The 22,550-nt window shown below is 46.6% G+C and overlaps 1 protein-coding gene across 3 annotated transcripts in view; it reads left to right on the top strand.

Moving 5' to 3' along the window:
• nup35 (nucleoporin 35) overlaps positions 1 to 22,550 on the top strand; it is a 51,462-nt gene that overhangs the window by 5,540 nt on the left and 23,372 nt on the right. For all 3 annotated transcript variants that reach the window (XM_056289857.1, XM_056289858.1, XM_056289856.1), the window contains exon 3: positions 14,744 to 14,877. In XM_056289857.1, coding sequence (XP_056145832.1) covers positions 14,744 to 14,877 — 134 coding nt within the window. The remainder of the gene's footprint in view (positions 1 to 14,743; positions 14,878 to 22,550) is intronic.

Genomic DNA, 22,550 nt, shown 5'->3' with positions numbered 1-22,550 from the left:
AGGGGAGCCTGGAGAGGTGGAGGTATGCACTGGAGAGAAGAGCAGTGAAGGTCAGTAGGAGCAAGACGGACTACCTTTGCATGAATGAGAGGGAGGACAGTGGAATGGTCAGGATGCAAGGAGTGGAGGTGACAAAAGCGTATGAGTTTAAATACTTGGGGTCAACTGTCATAAGCAATGGGGGAGTGCAGGAGAGAGGTGAAGAAGAGAGTGCAGGCAGGATGGAGTGGGTGGAGAAGAGTGTCAGGAGAGTACCAGCAAGAGTTAAAGGGAAGGTTTACAAGATGGTTGTGAGACCAGCTATGTTTTATGGTTTGGAGACAGTGGCACTGATGAAAAGACAGGAGGCAGAGCTGGAGTTGGCAGAGTTGAAGATAAGATTTTCACTGGGAGTGACAAAGAAGAACAGGATTAGGAGTGATTATATTAGAGGGACCGCTCAAGTTGGACAGTTTGGAGACAAAGCATGAGAGACAAGATTGAGATGGTTTGGACATGTGTGGCGGAGAGATGCTGGGTATATTGGGAGAAGGATGCTGAATATGGAGCTGCCAGGGAAGAGGAAAAGAGGAAGGCCAAAGAGGAGGTTTGTGGATGTGGTGAGGGAAGACATGCAGGTGGCTGGTGTGACAAAGGGAGATGCAGAAGACAGGAAGAAATGGAAACGGATGATCTGCTGTGGCGACCCCTAACGGGAGCAGCTGAAAGTAGTAGTAGAGATTTTGGCAGTTCATTGCTAAGGTTTGCTCTGTTAAAATCCCCAAGGACAATGAGTAGGGAGTCTGAGTATTTGCGCTTCATGTTCGTAATTTGATCAGCCAGGTGTTTTAATGCCTCTTTAACAGAGGCCTGGGGTGGGATATAGACACCGACCAGAATCATCTTCTTCTTTCGGCTTGTTCCCTGTTTCCCAGGGGTCGCCACAGCAGACTCGACAGTTTCCATCGGTACCCTGTGAGGGCACAGCACTGATGGCGGTCTTGTTAATCCGCATAATAATCTGACAAAATTTTACGTTGGATGCCCTTCCTGACACAACCACTAACCCTATGGATGGGGGCACAGGTAAAGGCCTGGATGCCATCCCAGTATTCATGTATTTGTGCCCATGCCTGTTGCCAAGTATAGACACTGACCAGAATAAATGATGAAAATTCCTGCGATGCGTCCGTGATGGTGTAGCGGTCTAAGCATTGGCTTTGTGTCGATGCAGTTACCCACTGGGGACCGGGGTTCGCGCCCCGGTCTTGTCAAATCCGACTATGGCCAGACTCGATGAAGCGGCAATAATTGGCAGTGCTGTCTTTGGGAAGGCGGCGGAGTCAGCTGGTGTTAGTCACATGAATGCTGTGTGTGTGGGGAAAAAGCAGTGGTTCTGCCTGGATTCGCCTCGTCACGAAAGTGGGGAGGCGTCTCCTTCGAGACTGCCAGCCGGAGAGATGCAGTTGGCGAATGCATGCAGTTCGAGGGTGGGTGTTTGAACTAAAATAGGGGTCGATTGGCCACTAAATTGGGAGAAAAAGGGAAAAATCAGAAATAAATTTATAAAAGAAAAAAATTCTGCGATCAATAGAGTGGTTTACAGTCAATGAAAGAGGTCTCTAAGTGAGGGCTGCATGATTTTTCAACACTGTGACATCTGTACACCAACTTTCATTTATGTATTACTTAACATTACATTATAGTAATTTAGCCGACGCTTTTATCCAAAGCGACTTACAATAAGTGCATTTAACGTAGGAAATCAGGAGAACTACTAGTCATCAGAGGTCATAAGTGCATCTAAACAAGCATCTAAGAGCAAAACCAGTTCTAAAGTAAAAGCGCAAGAAAGATATTTTTTTTATAAATGAGTGAATACAATAAGTGCTAAGAACAAGTAACAGGGTAGTAGTTCTTAAAGAGGTGAGTTTTCAACCTTCACCGAAAGATGGGCAGCGACTCCGCTGTCCTGACATCAGTGGGGAGTTCATTCCACCACTGTGGGGCCAGGACAGAAAAGAGCCATGACCGGATCGATCGGCAGCAAGGGCCTCTGAGCGACGGCGCAACCAGGCGTCCCGAGGAGACAGAGCGAAGTGGTTGGGTGGGGGTGTAGGGCTTGACCATGGCGTGGAGATAGGAAGGAGCTGCTCCTTTCACTGCCCTGTAGGATAGCACCAGAGTCTTAAGCTGGATGCGAGCAGCTACTGGGAGCCAGTGTATGGACATGAGAAGTGGAGTTGTGTGGGAGAACTTAGGGCGGTTGAAAACCAGACGAGCTGCAGCTTTCTGAACATGCTCCAGAGGTCTGATGGCCGACGCCGGGGCACCAGCAAGGAGGGAGCTGCCGTAGTCCAGCCGGGATATGACCAGAACCTGGATGAGCACCTGTGCCATCTCGTCGGTGAGGAATGGGCGAATCCTCCTGATGTTATAGAGGAAAAATCTGCAGGAGCAAGCAACCGATGCAACGTTTGCAGGAAACGGCAGTTGGTCGTCCAGGATCACACCCAGATTCCTCACAGTCTGAGTTGGGGTCACCACCGTGTTGTCAGTGGTGATGGCCAGGTCTCGCTGTGGGCAATCTTTCCCCGGGGAGGAACATTAGCTCTGTCTTGTCCAGATTGAGCTTGAGGTGGTGTGTCGCCATCCACTCCGAGATGTCAGTCAAGCACGCAGCAGTCATGCGAGCGAATAACAGAACCCAGGGATGTCGTGTACAGGGAGAAAAGGAGAGGACCCAGAACCGAACCCTGTGGACCGCCTGTAGTCAGTCTGTGAGGCTCCGACACAGATCCCCTCCATGTCACCTGGTAGGAGTGACCCATCAAGTAGGTTGCAAACATTGAGAGTGCAGAGCCTGTGACACCCAGCCCCTCGAGGGTAGAGAGGAGGATCTGGTGGTTCACTGTGTCGAACGCAGCTGACAGGTCCAGGAGTATCAGGTCAGAGGAGAAAGTTTGCTCTCACAGAGTGCAACGATTCTTTCACTGCAAGGAGGGCCGTCTCTGTCGAGTGACCCACCCTGAACCCAGACTGGTTGGGGTCCTGGAGGTTGTCCTGGTGGAGATACAAAGAAAGTAGGTTAAAGACAGCACATTTGAAAGTTTTGGATAGAAAGGGTAGAAGGGAAACCGGTCTGTAGTTTTTGACGTCAGAGGGGTTAAGTGATGGTTTCTTGAGAAGGGGGGTGACTCTAGCAGTCTTGAAGGCAGATGGAAAGCATCCTGCCTGGAGGAAGGTGTTGATGAGGTGGGTTAGATAGGGAAGGAGTTCAGGGGCTATAGACTGAAGAAGAGGGGAGGGGACCGGGTCAAGGGAGCATGTGGTGGGGCGACTGGATGTGATGAGGTTTAGAACCTCGTCGGGGGAGAGGGGAGCGAGGTGGGATAGGGTGGGATGTGGAGAGGTGAGGGAGGGTGCAGAGGGTGGGATAGTGCAAGCAGCACTAACCGCGTGGTGAGAAAAGGAGGATCTGATGTCATCTACCTTCTTGTCAAAGAAGTTAGCGAAGTCATCAGGGAGAAGGGAGGAAGTAGGAGGAGGAGGTGGGGGTTGAAGAAGTGTAGAGAAGGTTTCAAAGAGTTTCTGAGGATTAGAGACAGGATAAGATTTTAGGGCGATAGAAGGCAGCCTTAGCAGCAGAAAGGGAGGATGAGGAAATGGAAAGAAGAGATTGGAAGTTGAGAAGGTCCTCTGGGAGTTTGCCTTTTCTCCATTTGCGCTCTGCCTCTCTCAGGCTCCGTCTGTCAGTATGTACTGAGTCGGTCAGCCAAGGGGCAGGTGGAGTTGGACATGCAGGCCTGGAGGTGAGGGGACAGGGATTGTCCAGAGAAGAGGAGAGGGTAGAGAGAAGAAGATCAGTAGCAGCGTCAGGGGGTAGGAGAGAGAAAGATTCAGGTGTAGGGAGGATAGAGGTAACAGAGGAAGAAAGATCAGTGGTGGAGAGAGAGCGGAGGTGTCTACGGGTGGAAACCATGTGGGTAGGGGAAGGGGCTGGGGGGGGGGTGAAGAGAGAGAGAGTAGGACATGAAATAGTGGTCAGAGAGCTGGAGGGGAGTAACAGAGAGATTGGAAATAGGACAGTGTCTAGTAAAGATAAGGTCTAGCTGGTTGCTGGCCTTGTGGGTAGGAGGAGAGGGTGAGAGGTGAAGGTCAAAGGAGGAGAGGAAAGACAGAAGAGGATCTAGCTTGTTAGTGTGGATGTTGAAGCCACTGAGAAGGATACGTGCAGAGTCATCAACAGGGAAGTGCGAGACAAGTGTATCAAGCTCCTTTAGAAACTCACCAAGGGGGCCTGGTGGGCGGTACACAACCATGATGGTGAGTTTGACTGGATCAGAGACAGTTACAGCATGAAATTCAAAAGAGGGCAGAGAAAATTGTGGAATGGAAACAAGAGAGTATTTACATTTCAGGGACATTAGCAGGCCAGTACCACCACCTGCCTCCCAGCTCTGGGAGTGTGAGAAAAAGAGTACACATCAGACAGAGCTGTGGGTGTGGTAGTGTTTTCTGGCATGATCCAGGTCTCAATTAGAGCAAGAAAGTTGAGGGAGAGCAAGGATGCGTAGCTTGAGATAAATTCAGCTTTCGGCACCGCAGACTGACAATTCCAGAGCCCTCCTGTCACCACTTGCTCAACGTGAGAGGAGAGAGTGGGATAGATGATATTGGTAGGGTCACAGCACCTAGGAGTGACCCAACGTCTATGCCAGCCCCGGGAAGAGGAAAGGACAGGTATGCGAAGGAAACACATAGTCTATACTAGGTACATAAAATACGTATAGATGACTGACCAGATCTAAAAAGAGCAGTCCATGCTTGACGAAGTCTTTGCTTGAAGAAGTCGCGCTTGCCTTTGTTCACTCTAGCCTTCATTCAACCTAGACCTGTTTAACCTCGGCTTGTTTGCCTGATGCTTGGAAGCTGATGCAGCAGCAGTGATTTAAGGAACACTGATTGCTAATTGTCTGCCAGGAGTGCAGACCACACCCTGGTCACTTAACACCCAATTGGCCAAAGAGGTACACTGAAAATAGGCTTATTGCCCAGAAACTGGACACTTATGTAAAACTCTATCAAACCTCACACAATATTATTAAAGCTGCAAACAGCAAGTTACCAAGGAATACATTTATAAGCTAAAAGGATAACTAAGTCAAAACAGCTAGGCAACAAGAAATATTTAAGGGCACACTAGGTGAAAAACAGCTACAGCTAGAATAAGTAAATAAGACAAGTAAGTAAATAGAATAAGACAGCTACAGCTAGAATAAGATCCCACTAGGAACCAGCAGCAGATGTATAAAGAAAAGGACTAATACCCAAGCAGCTGGAATAAGACTAATAGCAACTTGTTAAGCAAGAAAGATGATACTTAATCTATTCTAGATGAACCAGCAATTCAGAATCACTGCAGAAGTTAAAATGCACACTGGATTGAAACTGAATCAGGCCAGACTTATAAATCCCTGTGATGTTCTGGCCACACCCTGGCCACTTAACACCCAATTGCCCAAAGAGGTACACCGAATATAGGCCTATTGCCAAGAAACTAGTCACTTATGTAAAACTCTATCAAACCTCACACCATACTATTAAAACTGCAAAAAGCAAGTTACCAATGAATATATTTATAAGCTAAAAGGATAACTAAGTCTAAACAGCTAGGCAACAAGAAATATTTAAGGACACACTAGGTGAAAAACAGCTACAGCTAGAACAAGTAAATAAGACAAGTAAGTGAATACTAGAATAAGACAGCTAGAACTAGAGTAAGATCCCGCTAAGAACCAGCACTAGATGTATAGAGAAAGGGACTAATACTCAAGCAGCTGGAATAAGACTAATAGCAACTATGTAGAAGCATATTACAATGTTGAAGCATATTACATCACATTACAATGTTACAGTTTCATTTAGCAGATGCTTTTATCCAAACTGATGTATATCTGAGAGGTAATACAAAAATGCAAGGATCTAGTCAGGAGACAAAAACAAAAGTGCCAAAAAATAGGTTCAAGACCGATAGGACATAGGTGTCAACAGGCAGAGCACAAAGGTAATGCAAAGGGTGCATAGAAGCGTTTTTTGTTTTTGTTTGTATTAATACCATCAGGTGTGGAGGTGTTTGTGAAAGAGCTGGGTCTTTAGCTTCCTCTTAAAGATGGAGAGGGACTCAGCAGATCAAATGGAGTTTGGTAACTTGTTCCACCACTTGGGAACTACAGAAGAGATGAGTCTGGCTAGTGACTTAGGGCCCCGTTGTGGCGGAAGTGCCAGGCACCTTTCATTGGCTTAGTGTAGTGAGTGGGACTGAGTGTAGACCTTGATGAGGGAGTTCAAGTAGGCGGGAGTCGTTTTAGTTGCTGTTTTGTAAGCGAGCATTAAGGTGTTGAATTTGATGCGTGCAGCAACTGGATGTTAGTGGAGATAAATGAACAATGGAGTGATGTGCTGTTTTGGGTTGGTTGAAAATCAGACGCTCTGCCGCGTTCTGGATTATTTGCAGAGGCTTGAAAGTGCATGCAGGGAGACCTGCCAGTAAGTAATTGTAGTAGTCAATGCGTGATATTACAAGAGTCTGTACCAGGAGTTGTGCTGCATGCTCAGGTAGGGTCTAATTTTCCTGAGGTTGTATAGGGCAAATTGGCATGACCAAGCAATCGAGGCCACGTGAACCTTAATGGTTAGTTGGTCATCAATCATGACACCCAGGTTTCGTGTAGACTTTGTGGGCATGACTTGGGTTGATCCGAGCTGGATATTGATCTGTTGTTGTATGATTGGACTGGCTGGGATGATAAGGAGCTCAGTCATAGATAGGTTAAGCTGAAGGTGGCGTTCTTTCATCCATACAGAGATATCAGTAAGGCATGACAATATACGTGCCGAGAATGTGAGGTCATCTGGCAGGAATGATAGGAAGAGCTGGGTATCATCAGCATAGCATAGTATGAGACACGACAGGAGTGGTTGATTGCACCAAGTGAGGTGGGTTATTTATATCGAGAAGAGAAGAGGACCAAGCCCCGAGGCACCTCTTTGGATAAGCTGTGCAGTTTGTACACTTTTCTCCTCCAAGACAGTCTAAAAGATCTCCCTGAGAGGTAGGACATGAACCATCGGAGGGCAGATTCAAAGATACCAAGCTCATGGGGTGTGGAGAGAAGGATTTGGTGGTTAACCGTGTAAAAGGCAGCTGACAGATCTATCAGCAGTAAACCTGAGGACTGACCAGCAGCTCTAGCCAAACACAGTGATTCCATTGCCGACAGGAGTGCAGTCTTGGTAGAGGGACCCCGCTTAAAGCCATGTTGGTTCAGAACGTACAGATTGTTCTCAAAAAGGAATTCAAAGACTTGGTTAAAGACCGTGCACTTAAGTATTTTTGATAGAAAGAGTAGGAGTGAAATCGGTCTTTAATTTTCAACCTGGGCTGGGTTGCGTGTAGGTTTTTTGAGCAGCAGGGTGACTCGGGCTTGCTTAAATGCAGTGGGGAACACACCTGTTGTAAGCGAGCAGTTGATGATATGTGTGACTGCGTGATTAAGTGTGGAGGAAATGGTCTATAGGAGGTTGGATGGCATCGGGTTCAGTGGACAGGTAGTGGGACGAGAGTCCAGCAGAAGATTGGAGACTTCCTCCTTGGTCCCGTGGGGAGAATAAGGTGAGTGAGGCTCTGTTAGTTGGCAGCAGCAGACACCATTGGTCATGCTCAAGGAACTGGTTGCTGATTGCAGAAACCTTATCAGTAAAGTATGAGGTGAACATGTCGAGTGAGCAGAGTGGAGGTCAGAATATGAGGTGAATGGAGGAGTTAAAAGCAGAAATTTTTTTTCAAGCGTCAGTGGTGCCACAGATCTTGTTCTGATAATAAGTGATCTTAGCTGGATTAGAATAATGCTAGGAGGCACTGATAATCGCTATGGTCAGTGGACTCTCTGTTTTTATGCCATTTTATCTCTGCTGCTCTGAGCCCTGCCCTTTGCTCTCTGATGATCTCAGTGAGCCATGGACTGGGGGGGGGGGTTACGAGCAGGTTTGGATGCTAGAGGGCAGAGACTGTTAAGAGAGGAGGCTAGTGAGGAACAGAGTGTGTCTGTACCCTCGTTGACAGGGAGTGAAGAGAATTCATTATAAGGAGGCATGGAAGTCAAGTCCTCATATGAAAGCTGGGTCGGTGTAAGAGACCGGATGTTTTTGTGGAAGGAGACCATTTGTGGAGGAACGCGAGGATGTTCCAATAAGGAGGCCATGAATTGAATAAAGAAGTGGTCTGACAGATGTAGGGGGGTGACAGTCAGATTTGCTGTGGAGTAGTTCTGAGTCAAAATCAGATCAAGAGTATTGCCCACTTTGTGTGTGGGAGGGGTGGGGACCTGTTTGAGGTCAAAAGAGGACAGAAGAGACAGGTAGTCAGTTAGGTGGGTTTTGTCAGTATGGATATTCATGTCTACCATGACAATCAGTGGTGTGTCATCAGTAGGAATGGCTGAGAGTAACATGTCTAGTTCGACTACAAAGTTCCCCAGTTGACACCCTGGTGGGCAGTATATAACAACCACAAATAGCTTACTACGAGCAGTAACCATGATTGCATGATATTCAAAGGAGGAGTTGTTGCTTAGCGGAGAAAGCTTAATGAATTTCCAGTCTGTGGAAACGAGGACACCCTACCGCCTCCACGCCCAACAGAAATCAAAATCACAAACAATTTGTCATCTCATTCATGTACTGTCATCCACAAAGAGACGGAATTTTGTTTCTCCCAGCCCACAGCAATGCAACACAAAAGACAAAAAAACACAAATCCAAAAGAAAATGACACCACCAAAACGGAGAGAACAAAGCAAAAAAAAAAAACAAAAAAAAAACTCAACAACACAGTCCATTAAGTAAATTTGCAACACAGTCCAAAAATGTCACTGTCCAGAGAACAAACACCAGCCAGGATGACTGTCGGAACTGCTGGTCTGCATGGGCTAGCAGTTAGCTTAGCCTGCCCGACTTCCACATCCAGTCAGACCACCCTTGGTGTTTCCTCTTCGGGCGCAGCTCCAGGTGGGGGGCCGTGGTCCCTGGGCCCACCGGATGCAGCAGACCAGGCTCCCTCAGGTGATATAACGCTAGCTCTCCCAGCCAGACATCTTTGATACACCTCCCCCGTACCCCACACGACGACGAAAATGGAGACGTAGACAAAAACACTGCACAGTTGACACTAGGCGAAGCCGCCGCCAGACCAGAAAAGGGTGTGTGTGAGAAAGCAGAGTCAACAGACAGTGCGGTCGGTGTGGCAGTGTTTTCTGGATGTATCCAGGTTTCGATCAGGGCTAGTACTTGAATTTCCGACAGATTAGCAAGTGCTTGGATAAATTCTGTTTTATTTACAGCCGATTGGCAGTTCCATAAGCCAAAAGTAAAGGAGGGGTGAGTAGAGGAGACTTTCCTGAGTGAAGAGAGGTTCTCAGGGTTGCATTGTATGCGACAGATGTGATTTTTTTGATAACTTTGAATGACAGGGATGTCTTTGTAGCACATGGTGGATGAGGCAGGCAACGAGAGTAAATAATAGAAAAGGGAATTATCAGTCAGTTTCCTTGCTCGGTGGACTCGCACCCAATTCGGTCTTAGCACACAAGGGCTGACGCTTCTGCTGACGCAACAGCGCAGCTGTGTGTTTAAATACCAGGAAGTACCACAGCTGAACCCGCCCCCATCCTATTTCACAACAAAGGAAGCAATAGAGGGTGCAACCCATGTCAGCTGACCCACCTATTGAAGCTGAGAATGAAACTAGCAAGTGCTCAGCCCAACAAGGGAAGCAATAGAGGATGCGACCCATGTCAGCTGACCCACCTATTGAAGCTGAGAAAGAAACTAGCAAGTGCTCACCCCAACAAGGGAAGCAATAGAGGGTGCGACCTATGTCAGCTGACCCACCTATTGAAGCTGAGAATGAAACTAGCAAGTGTTCAGCCCAACAAAGGATGCCATAGAGGGCCCGATCCACGTCAGCTGACCCACCTATTGAAGCTCAGAGTGAAACTAGCAAGTGTTTCAGCCCAACAAATCCTGATAACGGCTTAAATCCGAATCAGAACTCAAAACAAGCTTCAAACCACTTACCAACTGACTGCGATCTCATATTTTCAAGATCAGTGCTTGTTCTACTGGGCTTATTTCAGTCTCATAAGCTTTTAGTGAAAATCCTGCCCCCATCTGATTTTCACAACAAAGGAAGCAATAGAAGGCGTGACGCACACCAGCTGACCCACCTATTGAAGCTCAGAGAGTGAAACTAGCAAGTTCTCAGCCCAATAAAGCCTAATAACAACCTACATCCGAATCAAAACTCATAACAAGTTTTAAATCACTTTCCAACCGACTGCAATCTGCTGTGTTCAAGGTCAGAGCTTGTTCATATGCCTCCACCCCATTTTTTCCCCGATAACTCTGTTTTGCGGTCCGCTTGGAGGAGTTAGAACTGCGTTAGATGAAGTGTACTGTCTGATGTGCTTACTAAGCCAGGATTCAGTGAGGCACAGGTTGGCAGATCTAGAAAAGCGTTTATTTTCCATTTAGGAGTAGGATTTTGTCCATCTTGTTGGCCAGAGAATGGGCATTTGGCAGGTAAATTCATGGAATTGCGGTTTGGAATCCCCACTGTCGCAGTTTAACGAGCACGCCAGCTCGCTTACCCCATCGGCATCTCCGCCGGAGTCTGCACAGAGCTGCACAAGGTAAAAACTCAGCAACACTTTTGTTAAAATGTTCAGTTAAAGTCTGTAAAAAAAGTGTGTTCAGTTTGTCCAGAGGACAGTTGGAGGCTTAAAAATACTTCCCTGCAGTATCTGATCAGTGAGTGGTCGCTGTAAACTAAACAAACAGAAAAAGTACAAAAGCGCGCAGAGCCACATGGCTGTTGTAACTCTATTTAATGGTCACAGCAATTTGCATATGAAACCGATCATTGTTTTTACAGTCGTTATGCCACTGTTCTGTTTATAAGGGTGGGGATACCTGCAATCAGTTGAGAATGAAGAAGTCACTTAGATCAGTGATGATATTTCTCTGAATAAACAGTGTGTCCTGATTCAATAATTTAACTTTCTGTGATGAGAGGCCTTGGTATCTCGCCCTGCTGTGGTTTTGCAGTCAGCAACCTGTGGGCTCAGTCCAGTTCAGGGGGTGGGGGGTGGGTAGGGTTTTTTTTTTTTTGCCCAAAAGCTGTGGTAGTAGGTCAGAGAAGAAGGTGGTTGGCTGTGGGCCTTCAATCAACTCTGGGAGTCCTATGATGGGGTTGTTGCTACGACAGCTTCGGGCCTCGAGGTCTGTGGCGTTTGTCTTTAGCTTAACATTGCTAGTGGCTAGCTCTGTGCACATAGCTTCCAAAGTAAACAGGCGTTCAATGGTCGAGTCTGCATTAGACTCCAAAGAAGTAATTCGCTGCCCATGGTTGGACACAGTCGCTTGCACCAGATCAATTTTACACTTGAGGGCGGAGATGACTGTCTTGAATTCTGAAAGAGCCACCTTGTGTTTCTCTAGCAAGCTGGCTAATGCAGCCATGCTAATGCCACTGACGGCTGCATCATCCTTAGGCATTGAGTCTTTCTTAGTCTGCTTTGTGGGTTTAGATGTCATTTGTTTGTGAGGCCTTGAGTTATTGTTTTGTGATGAGGTTGCAAAAAGTTAGGAAAATAATTATGGGGTTTAAATTTTAAAAGTGGGAACTTGAGGTAAACACGTCTACTCCTCAGCTGCCATACATTTTTAACATTTGTTGCACTGGTGATATTTAACCCCCCCCCCCATCTCCCCAATTATAACCGGCCAATTACCCCACTCTTCTGAGCCGTCCTGATCTCTGCTCCACCCCATCTGCTGATCCGGGGAGGGCTGCAGACTACCATGTGTCTCCTCCCATACATATGGAGTTGCCAGCCGCTTCTTTTCACCTGACAGTGAGGAGTTTCACCAGGGGGACGTAGAGTGTGGGAGAATCACGCCCTCCCCCCCAAACAGGTACCCCGACTGACCAGAGGCGGCGACCAGGACACATACCCACATCTGGCTTCCCATCCGCAGACACAGCCAATTGTGTCTGTAGGGATGCCCAACCAAGCCGGAGGTAACACGGGGATTTGAACCGGCGATCCCCGTGTTAGTAGGCAATGGAATAGACCGCCACGCCACCCGGACACCCCAAGTGATATTTCAGTATTGTTGTTACAGTTGGAACCGTCTGAAGTGAACCAAATGAGTCAGATGTGTGGCAACGCTGCACGTGCGTTGGTGCATTTACTCACGTGCGCACAGCCATTTTTTAGAGACACTGGAGAAGCAACTTGAGTTGTTTGTAGGGTTCCAGACTAACTTTTTACATTGGCTGCATTGGGCACCTAACTTTTTCATTTAGGTGCACCAGCACATAATTTAGGTACACCCAAAATTTGTCATCGGGGACAGGGGAGACGGCTGGAACGGTTACCTCTGCCGATTATGTCGGGTCTGTGCTTGGTCTTTCAGGGTCGGAGACAGCTGTAACAGGCACCCCACCATTTTTCTTGATGAAAAAATAATCTGTAGTTCCCTTCATTTTGAATTACCGGTACGTTTTAAGGTTGTGATGTCATTCAAGGAGGAGTACAGGGCGCAGTCTCACACATGTCTTTTTTTTGTTTCCCACCCACATTCTGTGACTCTGCCTCTGATTGGCTAATACTCGCTGCCTTCATTATTTAGGTTTAGTCATGAGGAGTGAGATGGTTAGGGTAAGAATATCAGGGTCAGAGCCAACCATAGGCAGAGCAGGATGTAGTAGGACGTCTTCGCAGAATACTGGTGGGGAAAAAACAACACTACACACACACACACACACACACACACACACAGACACACACAGACCTGCTAAATTTCAGGTGGACTAGTGCGACTAAATAAAAGTTTTAGTTTTAGTTGCACTTGACAGATTTTTGGTTGCACGTTGCAGCTTGGAGCCCTGGTTTGACTGTGGGGTGAAAACTTAAGCTAACCCGTCAACATCACAAACAAATTTGCAAATTGATTCAACCGGCAAAGAGCCAGATGAACCTGAACAAACAACAAAAATGAAATGTGTGAAGTCTTGGGAGGCAAAGTATGCTGGCATCTGTGAGCAGGACAGAAAATGATACTGTAAAGCGTGTACAACATACACCTCGATAAGTGACACATCACGTTCTCTAGTTCAAGGTAGCACTGGTCTTTGGGTTTGACTGTGAGATGGAGCTAGTATCATCAGTATAACGGTGCAGCGAGATGTTCTGTTTATACTGGGGACACCTGCAGTCAGGTGAGACTGAATAGGTCACTTAGTTGAGTGATGAAACGTTTCTGTCAGTAAACATTGTGTCCAGATGACCTGATTAAACCTTCTGTGATTTTCTTCGCTGGATTATTGAGCAGCATCAAGACAATACAACAATAGGGAGTCATATACAACAAAGAGGGACCCCTAAAACCATTCCATTTTGCACTCTATAGTAGATGTAGTAGTAGTAGTAGTAGTAGTATTTATGCTAAACAAGAAAGCTCTATGTAGCTGGAGGCAAACTACTCAAGAGCTATGCCCTGAATGTACAGCTGATGATTAAGAGTAACCGAACCCTCGAACATTTTGGGGTGTTTGCTGACAGCCACAGGTTAAAAACCATGTAAAGGTCACAAATATGCCAGGCTGGTCTTGGTACTGTGATGTTAGCATAGAAGAATAAACACAGATGCACCTGTTAACATTAATACTGGGTTTGTTTGATTTTGGTGTGCCAGCAAATCTATCAGCACGACAGACAACACCAACAGTTGTCAGTGGTACTGTCAATGCTGGTTCTTTGGTTGACCTACATCCAATAGACAGACAGATTGTTTTGTCTGTGGGTGGAACACAGGCTCTTTTGGTGGTGCTGATGTATAATTATAGTGTGTTGATTCAACCTGAGGTTCTTGTCCAGTGTGATGCCCCGGTACGGTACCTCATGGCCTCTCTTTCTCCGTCTGTCCAAGTGTACTGTAGGACTGTTGTTTCTTGTCCAGTGTGATGCTCCGGTACCTCATGGCCTCACTGTCTCCGTCTGTCCAAGTGTACTGAAGGACTGTTATTTGTTGTCCAGTGTGATGCCCCGATACCTCGTGGCCTCACTATCTCTGTCTGTCCATGTGTACTGTAGGAATATTGTTTGTTGTCCAGTGTGATGCCCCGGTCCCTCGTGGCCTCACTATCTCCATCTGTCCAAGTGTACTGAAGGACTGTTATTTGATGTCCAGTGTGATGCCTCGGTACCTCATGGCATCACTATCTCCGTCTGTCCATGTATACTGCAGGACTGTTGTTTGTTGTCCAGTGTGATGCCCCGGTACCTCATAGCCTCCCTGTCTCTGTCTGTCCATGTGTACTGTAGGACTGTTGTTTGTTGTCCGGTGTGATGCCCCGGTACCTCATGGCCTCACTGTCTCCGTCTGTCCAAGTGTACTGAAGGACTGTTATTTGTTGTCCAGTGTGATGCCCCGGTACCTCATGGCCTCACTATCTCTGTCTGTCCATGTGTACTGTAGGACTATTGTTTGTTGTCCAGTGTGATGCCCCGGTACCTCATGGCCTCACTGTCTCCGTCTGTCCATGTGTACTGTAAGACTTTTTTTCGTTGTCTAGGTTAGTAGCATTTGTTGGTTGTTTTCTGGTACATACATGCTATCCTAACTGTGTATTTTGTAGGTGGGTCTCAACCCCAGCCTGTAGTTCCAACCCCCAAGGATAAGAGTGGAGCGCCCCCTGTCCGCAGTATCTATGACGACCTGGCTTCATCTACAGCCGGCATAATATCGACTCCTCTCAACATACACAGACAGGTTGGTATACAGACTGAGCCTAGCAGACAGACAGGTTACGAAGAGACACAGACACACACACACACACACACACACACACACACACACACACACACCGGCCTTTATCGTTCCTCTGACTTCAATACATACACTATTTTCAAACGTGGACTCTGAGACGTGCACTACTTTCTGGCATCCCAAAACGTTCAGACCACCAGTAAACTTGTTTAAACTGGTTCAGAATGCAGCCGCTAACATGCGTGATGGAGCGACTTTAAGGGAGCACGCACTTCACCTTAAGCCTACCTGTGATTTTAAAGAGCAGGTTACCTTTTCAGAGAAATTCACCATGAGAATGACCTGAGCATATCCATTTGAAAAGAAATGCAGGATTTCATGTTTTACAAGACATCAGGGCACAGATTCACAGTTGATAGTGGCTGTCTCAGCTCAGTACGCAGCAGTAGCGGGTAGTGAGTCTGAGCAGAGCTTATATACTGAGCTGGGCTTTTTTCAATAGTTTTCTATTGCATCTCAGCATTTATCATCATGGTAAATTATTGTGTTTGTGCAGGTTGCACAAACTCCAGCCTGTCAGGACACCGATTCCGTAATTTTCCTAACAGGAAAAGGAACGACGTTCGCGTCTATGTGTGTATTTTGATGTAGAGCCAGATGCAAATTAAAACATTTCCTATAAATAAAATGTCTAATTGAGGAGTGAGACAGCCTCAGTTGGAAGTATGCACCCTGACTGCTTTGTCATTTTAAGTGAGTCACATGGTATATTTTTCTATGATCATATGTGCACATCAGTTTGTGTATCAATACTCTGACAGGTGTGAGCCCTTGACCGCTCCAAAGCTTGTAGCGCCCTAAGTTGAGGTCAGATTGCTTTGACCCTGGTACCTTTCAGTTCAGCAGAACACGTTGAGTGGTTTTGATGCATAACGTGTACGTGTGCTTCAGAATCAGAGTACTTTATTCATACTCGAGGGGAAACTGGGTCCTATTACAGACACTCACACTCTAGTTAAAAACTAACAAGATAACAAGAAAATGGAAACAAGAAAAACAGAAACAAATAGAAATAAAAGATAAAATAAGGAATGGAAATAAGAACAAAATATATCAACAAGCATGGTGCACATAGAACAAGTGGAAGGGCCAGTCCAATGAGCATGAACTCCGAGTGTCTGACCCTCTGAGGGAGGAGGTGTAAAGTGTCTGGCCCTCTGAGGGAGGAGGTGTAAAGTGTCTGACCCTCTGAGGGAGGAGTTGTAAAGTGTGATGGCCACAGGCAGGAATGACCTCCAGTTCCACCCCCACAACGTCACCGGCCTTGCGGATCAGTTTATTGAGCCTGTTTGCAACTGCGACCCTCAACCTGCTGCCCCAACACGTAACAGCAAACAGGAGAGAACTGGCCACCACAGACTCGTACCACATCGTGAACATTGTCTGGCAGATGGTGAGGGACCTCAGCCTCCTCAAAAAGTAGAAACGGCTCTCTCCCTTCTTGTAGAGGACATCAGTGTTCTTAGCCCAGCCCAGTTTATTGTCGATAAACACCCCCAGCAATGTCTAGTACTACACGGTGTCCACACTGACCCCCTGGATGGAAACGGGTCATGTCCCTCCTCAGATCAACAACCACCTCCTTTGTCTTAGCCATGTTGAGCTGCAGATGGTTCTGCTCACACCATGTGACAAAGTTTCCCACCACAGCCCTGTACTCAGCCTCCTCGCCATACTGATGCATCCAACTATAGCAGAGTCATCAGGGAACTTCTGAAGATGGCAGGGCTCTGTGTGGTAGTTGAAGTCCGTGGTGTAGAGGGTGAAAAGGAAGGGAGACAGGACTGTCCCCTGCAGAGCCCTAGTGTTCCTGACCACTCTGTCTGACACACTGGTCTACCAGTAAGGTAGTCAACAATCCAGAGGGGGGCATCTACCTGCATTGTTGTCATCTTCTCACCCAGTAGAGTTGGTCAGATGGTGTTGAAGGCACTAGAGAAGTCAAAGAATATGACCCTCACAGAGCTCGCTGGCATATCCAGGTGGGCATAGGCGCAGTTAAGCAGGTAAATGATGGCATCCTCAACTCCCAGTCAGGGTTGGTAGGCGAACTGGAGGGGGTCTAAGTGTGGCTTGACCGTGGGCCGAAGCTGCTCCAGGATGAGTCTTTACAGGGTCTTCATAATGTGGGAGGTCAATGCTACCGGTCTGTAGTCCTTGGAGTCACCTGGATGCAGCACTTTAGGCACAGGAACAACGCAGGACGTCTTCCACAGCACGGGGACCCTTTGAGGTCTAATGCTACGTTCAGACCAAAGGCGGCGAGAGAGTTCGCGCCGCTTTGTTTGCCCGTGTTTGGCCGCCAGCTCCGCCAGGTGTGTTCGAACAGAACGCGAATTCGCTGTGTTGATGTCACAACAAGCAGTCTAGTTACACCAACGCTGCTAGCAAGTTTGCTAGACCGCACACAACAAATACCACACACGAGCAGTTTGTGTTTACTTGTGATCATCATGGATGAGGACAGAGATCAGTTGCGGTGGCTCTGCTTTATAGCAACTTGCGCCGCCCAAACCGGCGTCAGCGTTCGGTTTGGGTTCATAGCGTAAACCGGAGACGTGCCCAGCTTGGCGAATTTCACCGGCTCGTTCAGGAGTTGCGTTTGGACGGCGTCCGAAAAGAATTCTGGGTAGGGGGCGTGTGTTCTAACCCTACTTGAAGGTGATTGGCTGTCGCCGGGCGAAATCTTCGCCCGAGTTGGACATTTTTGAACTCCCACGAAGGCGCGTTTGTCGCTCGATTCGCCCAATTCGCGCCGCCCGTAATTTCTCCGCGAATTATTCCCGCCCATTCGCCTCCTCCCATTGACTTTGCATGCATTCGCGCCGCCCAAACAATTTGCGCCGCCTTTGGTCTGAACGTAGCATAAGGCTCGTGTTAAAGACATGGTGAAGCACTCCACATAACTGGGGGGCAGAGGCTTTGAGCATCGGGGGGGGGGTTACACCATCCAGGCCTGCCACCTTGCTTGCGTGAAGTCTCGTCAACTGTCTTCTGACATGGTCAACTGTGAAGCACACTGTAGGTGTTACAGGTGGGGGGGGGGGGGGTCCTCAGATTGGAGAGGGCCATTAGTCTGGGAACCCAGGGAGAGGGGGAGAGAGTAGGGCCCCCACTGGAGGATGGGGGGCTGTAAGGAGAAGGAGTACAATTGATGAAGGCAGGCAACAGATGAGACCGGGGGGGGGGGTCATTGTCTCAAATCTATTAAGTTTGTTGGCCCTGTCCAAGCTGCCCTCAAACTCCTCCGCTGCCAGTCGGCCTGAAACCAGTGATGGTCTTCCAGACCTTTCTCATGTTGTTCTGTTGGGAGTTTTTGCTCTAACTTCCTCCTGTAGTTATCTTTAGCCTCCCTGATTCTCAATTTAAGGTCCCCTTGGATTTTTCTCACCTCCTCCTTATTGCCAGCTCTAAAGGCCCTCTTCTTTGCATTCAGGATGGCTTTGATGTCCTTCGTTACCCATGGCTTGTTATTTGAATAACAATGGACAGTCTTTTCAGGGACTTTAGCAGGTGGTACTTCCCCTCGCTTAACAATAACATAGGTATAAAATAAGGCTCCCCAATTTCATCATCACTCTTCTAAGTTGCAGCAGAAATGCTCTCAATTCTTACCAAAAATTAAGATATTGAGCAATTGAATGTCTTTGAGAACCAAATAGTCCTAAGTTAGCTGGCAGACTACACAACTTTGTTTTTTGAAAAAATGTTGAGCAGGTCCCAAACGCTATTCAGATGATTGATTTATTTTCCAAAGCATCTGGTTTACACCTGAACTTCCATCCATCCATTATCTTAACCGCTTATCCTGCTCTCAGGGTCCCGGGATGCTGGAGCCTATTCTAGCAGTCATTGGGCGGCAGGTGGGGAGACACCCTGGACAGGCCGCCAGGCCATCACAGGGCCCGCACACACACACACACACACACCCATTCATTTCTAGGGACAATTTAGCACGGCCAATTCACCTGACCTACATGTCTTTGGACTGGGAGGAAACCGGAGCCCCCGGAGGAAACCCACGCAGACAGGGGGTGAACATGCAAACTCCATACAGAAGACGACCCGGGATGACCCACCAAGGTTGGACTATCCCGGGGCTCGAACCCAGGACCTTCCTGCCGTGAGGTGACCACGCTAACCACCGTGCTGCTGTGCCACCACACCTGACCTTGAAAGTGTTAATTATTAGCTATACATAACTGCCATCTTGTGGCAGCATGTGGTATCCCCATTAAAACTATGGTCAAATACTTATACTGTGTGTATATTACAAAGGAGACTAATTTAAGTGAAACTTTGAATATATGGAAAAAAATTGATAAATGCAAATTGTTGGCAGCATGGTGGCCCAGTGATTAGCATTGTTGCCTCACAGCAAGAAGGTCCTGGGTTCAAACCCCAGGCCGTCCCAGGTCCTTTCTGTGTGGAGTTTGCATGTTCTCCCTGTATCTGCGTAGGTTTCCTCCGGGTGCTCCGGTTTCCTCCCACCATCAAAAAGACATGCATGTTAGGGTTAATACTCCTATCTGTGGCCTTGAGCAAGGCAATGGAATGAAGAACTGGAGTTGGTCCCCAGGTACTGCAGCTGCCCACTGTTCCTATACAATAGGATGGTTACATGCAGAACACATTCATTGTAAAAATAAAATTTGTTGTTAGAACACAATGTCGACTAAAGTGGCTTTTTTAAAAAGATTAGACAGATGGTTAAATAGAGATCTTTCTCTTTTTGGTCGCTTTATATAACAAAGATGAAAAGTCTTTCAAGTTATATTTATCCAACTTATTCTCTTTCCATATCTAACAAAGCGTTAACGGCCATCAACAAGTCCAGCTGTGAGTATATTTGGACAAGAATATCATTATTTAAAGAAAGCAGCCATGGTAAAAGATGATGAAGATGGTGGTCTTCAGGCCATTGACCTTGACTGTATACAAGGAACTTTAAAGATCAAATGATTAAGATCCTTTCTAGTAAATAACAACAGATTTTTGGGTTTAATTGTCCCTAACCAATCACCTGTGACTGATGTATCCAGACACTATGATGTCATTTTCACTTGACGTAACCTGTGTTAGGTTAAGCAAGTTTATCAAGAATGTCAATTAATATTGATAAAACCTGTAATTTATGCAAAGACAATTTGTAGGTTAAGCAGTTACTAACAAATTCAAGAATTCTGTTCAGCCAAAATGTCAAAGTAAAACCTTTACAAACGGTTCTGACGCATCAGAGTAACTATCCCAGATAGACATGCCCGCTGAGACACTGACTGGCTCAGTTGTTTCTCCAGTGTTGATGAGGGCAACGGTTAGATCCCAGAATTACTCAACAACGTTTTAAAAGTGGGTGGGAAGATTGAAAATAAGTTGGGCATGGTGATTTGGGGGTTTGGAAAAATGTTAAGGCTGGTCAGCTGTTTTGAACCGATAAACAAATCAAACTGTGTTCCAAAAATCCAGGAATGCACACTATGACTTCAGTTAACCCAGTGTTAATTGTGACAGGAACCTTAAATTTAGTTTTAGTCTTAGTCTTTTTCCATTACTTAGTTTTGGTCTTATTTCAGTCATTTATTTTGCCTTAGTTTTTGATACATTTTGGTCAATGGAACTTTCTTTTAGTTTAATCTAGGTTTAGTCAGGTGCGGTGGTCAGTTTAGTCAGAAGGCTTTCTGCCATCATTTTGATACTGTTTAAGGTGTTTTCGCCTGACTAATTAACTGTTATCATCAGCAGTTGATTTGAGCTTGAATTGAGCTTAATTTGATTTTGATCATGAGCGAAAGGCATGTCAGCACAATGGGCCTCATTCATCAGTCGTTCATACATAGAAATTTGTTCTTGCACACCCATGGAATTGTTTCAGCTCTACAAATGGTATGACAGTCAGAAGCAAAACCTGATGGTTATGTGTAATCCTTTCCCCCTAACATCTGTTGTCTACCTCTTGCAACAGGCCATCGCTAAGACTTGCAAAGACATCAGTGTTGGCCAGTTGGTGTTTCCATTCAGGGGTTACTCAGGTTCTACGCTGGTCTCTGAGACAAACTTCAGGGGTTACTCAGGTTCTACGCTGGTCTCTGAGGCAAAATCCAGGGGTTACTCAGGTTCTGTGCTGGTCTCTGAGACAAACTTCAGGGCTTACTACTCAGGTTCTACACTGGTCTCTGAGACAAACTCCAGGGGTTACTCGGGTTCTATACTGGTCTCTTAGAAAACTTCAGGGCTAAGGCATGCCACAGGTGTGTAAGAACAAAGCTAAATGTACCAACGATTGATGAAGGAGGCTTAATGTGAGCAACTTATGTTATAATATGGCTCTACTGAATACTGGATTCTGGTTCATCAGTTAAATAATTCTGTGGTCAGTTACTTCTGAATAGCAGACTGTCAAAATTGTTGTCAAGCTGCAGCCTCATCACCGCTCCTGTAAAGTTTTTGTTAAATTTTAATTATCAACATAATATAAATGGTGAGAGGACTAGCTAGACACTTAGCATATAGTTCTCTTTCTCTCTCTTTATCCGTCTCTCTGTCTGTCTGTTGTCATGGAACTTTACCTGCAGCACTGTGGACTCCGAAATAGTGACATGAAACAATGACGGTTGATGATAAAATCAATTAGTATTTTACAACAGGCCAAGACAAGGCAAATAGTATTATAAATAGTATCTTTCGGCGCAGGTTGAAAACTCACCTCTTCAAGAACTATTACCCTGCTGCTTGTTCTTAGCACTTATTGTATGCACTCATTTAAAAAAAAAATCGCTTTCTTGCACTTTCACTTTAGCACTGGTTTTGCTCTTAGATGCTTGTTTAGATGCACTTATGACCTCTGATGACTAGTAGTTCTCCTGATCTCCTACGTTAAATGGTGCACTTATTGTAAGTCGCTTTGGATAAAAGCGTCGGCTAAATGACTGTAACGTAATGTAATGTCATGTAATATACAGTAGGAGAACACCTTTCTGCATTCTGCCACTGTACCATAGGGAGAACCATAAGTCACACCCCATGGGCCCATCCCTGTATTCTCACAGACCGAAGGAGTCGCCTCCCTTATATTCCTTTTTCCTAACACAAAGACATGTCTACCCATTGGTCAACTTAAACCCATACATTTTCCCTATACAATGTATCATAGGTTGGTTTAAACATCTGATCATTTAAACATCTGGGCCATATAGCATTACAAGACGCTGCAAAACGCATCCATATATGGCTTGAGATCGACTTCTAGAGGGCTTTCTGTATGATTTATCCCATGACAGGCCCCAGTACCACAGTAAAAGGACATTCCTCACCCATTTCCTCTGTGGCGGGAGGTCAGAGCCTAGTACCACATGAAACACACCTCCTCTGTAGCGGGAGGTCAGAACCTAGCTCCACATGAAACACACCTCCTCTGTAGGGGGAGGTCAGAGCCTAGCACCACATGAGACACACCTCCTCTGTGGGGGGAGGTCAGAGCCTAGCACCACATGAGACACACCTCCTCTGTGGGGGGAGGTCAGAGCCTAGCACCACATGAGACACACCTCCTCCGTGGGGGGAGGTCAGAGCCTAGCACCACATGAAACACACCTCCTCTGTGGCGGGAGGTCAGAGCC

The sequence above is a fragment of the Lampris incognitus genome, chromosome 11 (assembly GCF_029633865.1).
Source record: "Lampris incognitus isolate fLamInc1 chromosome 11, fLamInc1.hap2, whole genome shotgun sequence".
Taxonomy (NCBI): Eukaryota; Metazoa; Chordata; class Actinopteri; order Lampriformes; family Lampridae; genus Lampris; species Lampris incognitus.
Note: the sequence above shows the minus strand (reverse complement) of the source record. Positions and strands in the feature narration are given on the sequence as shown.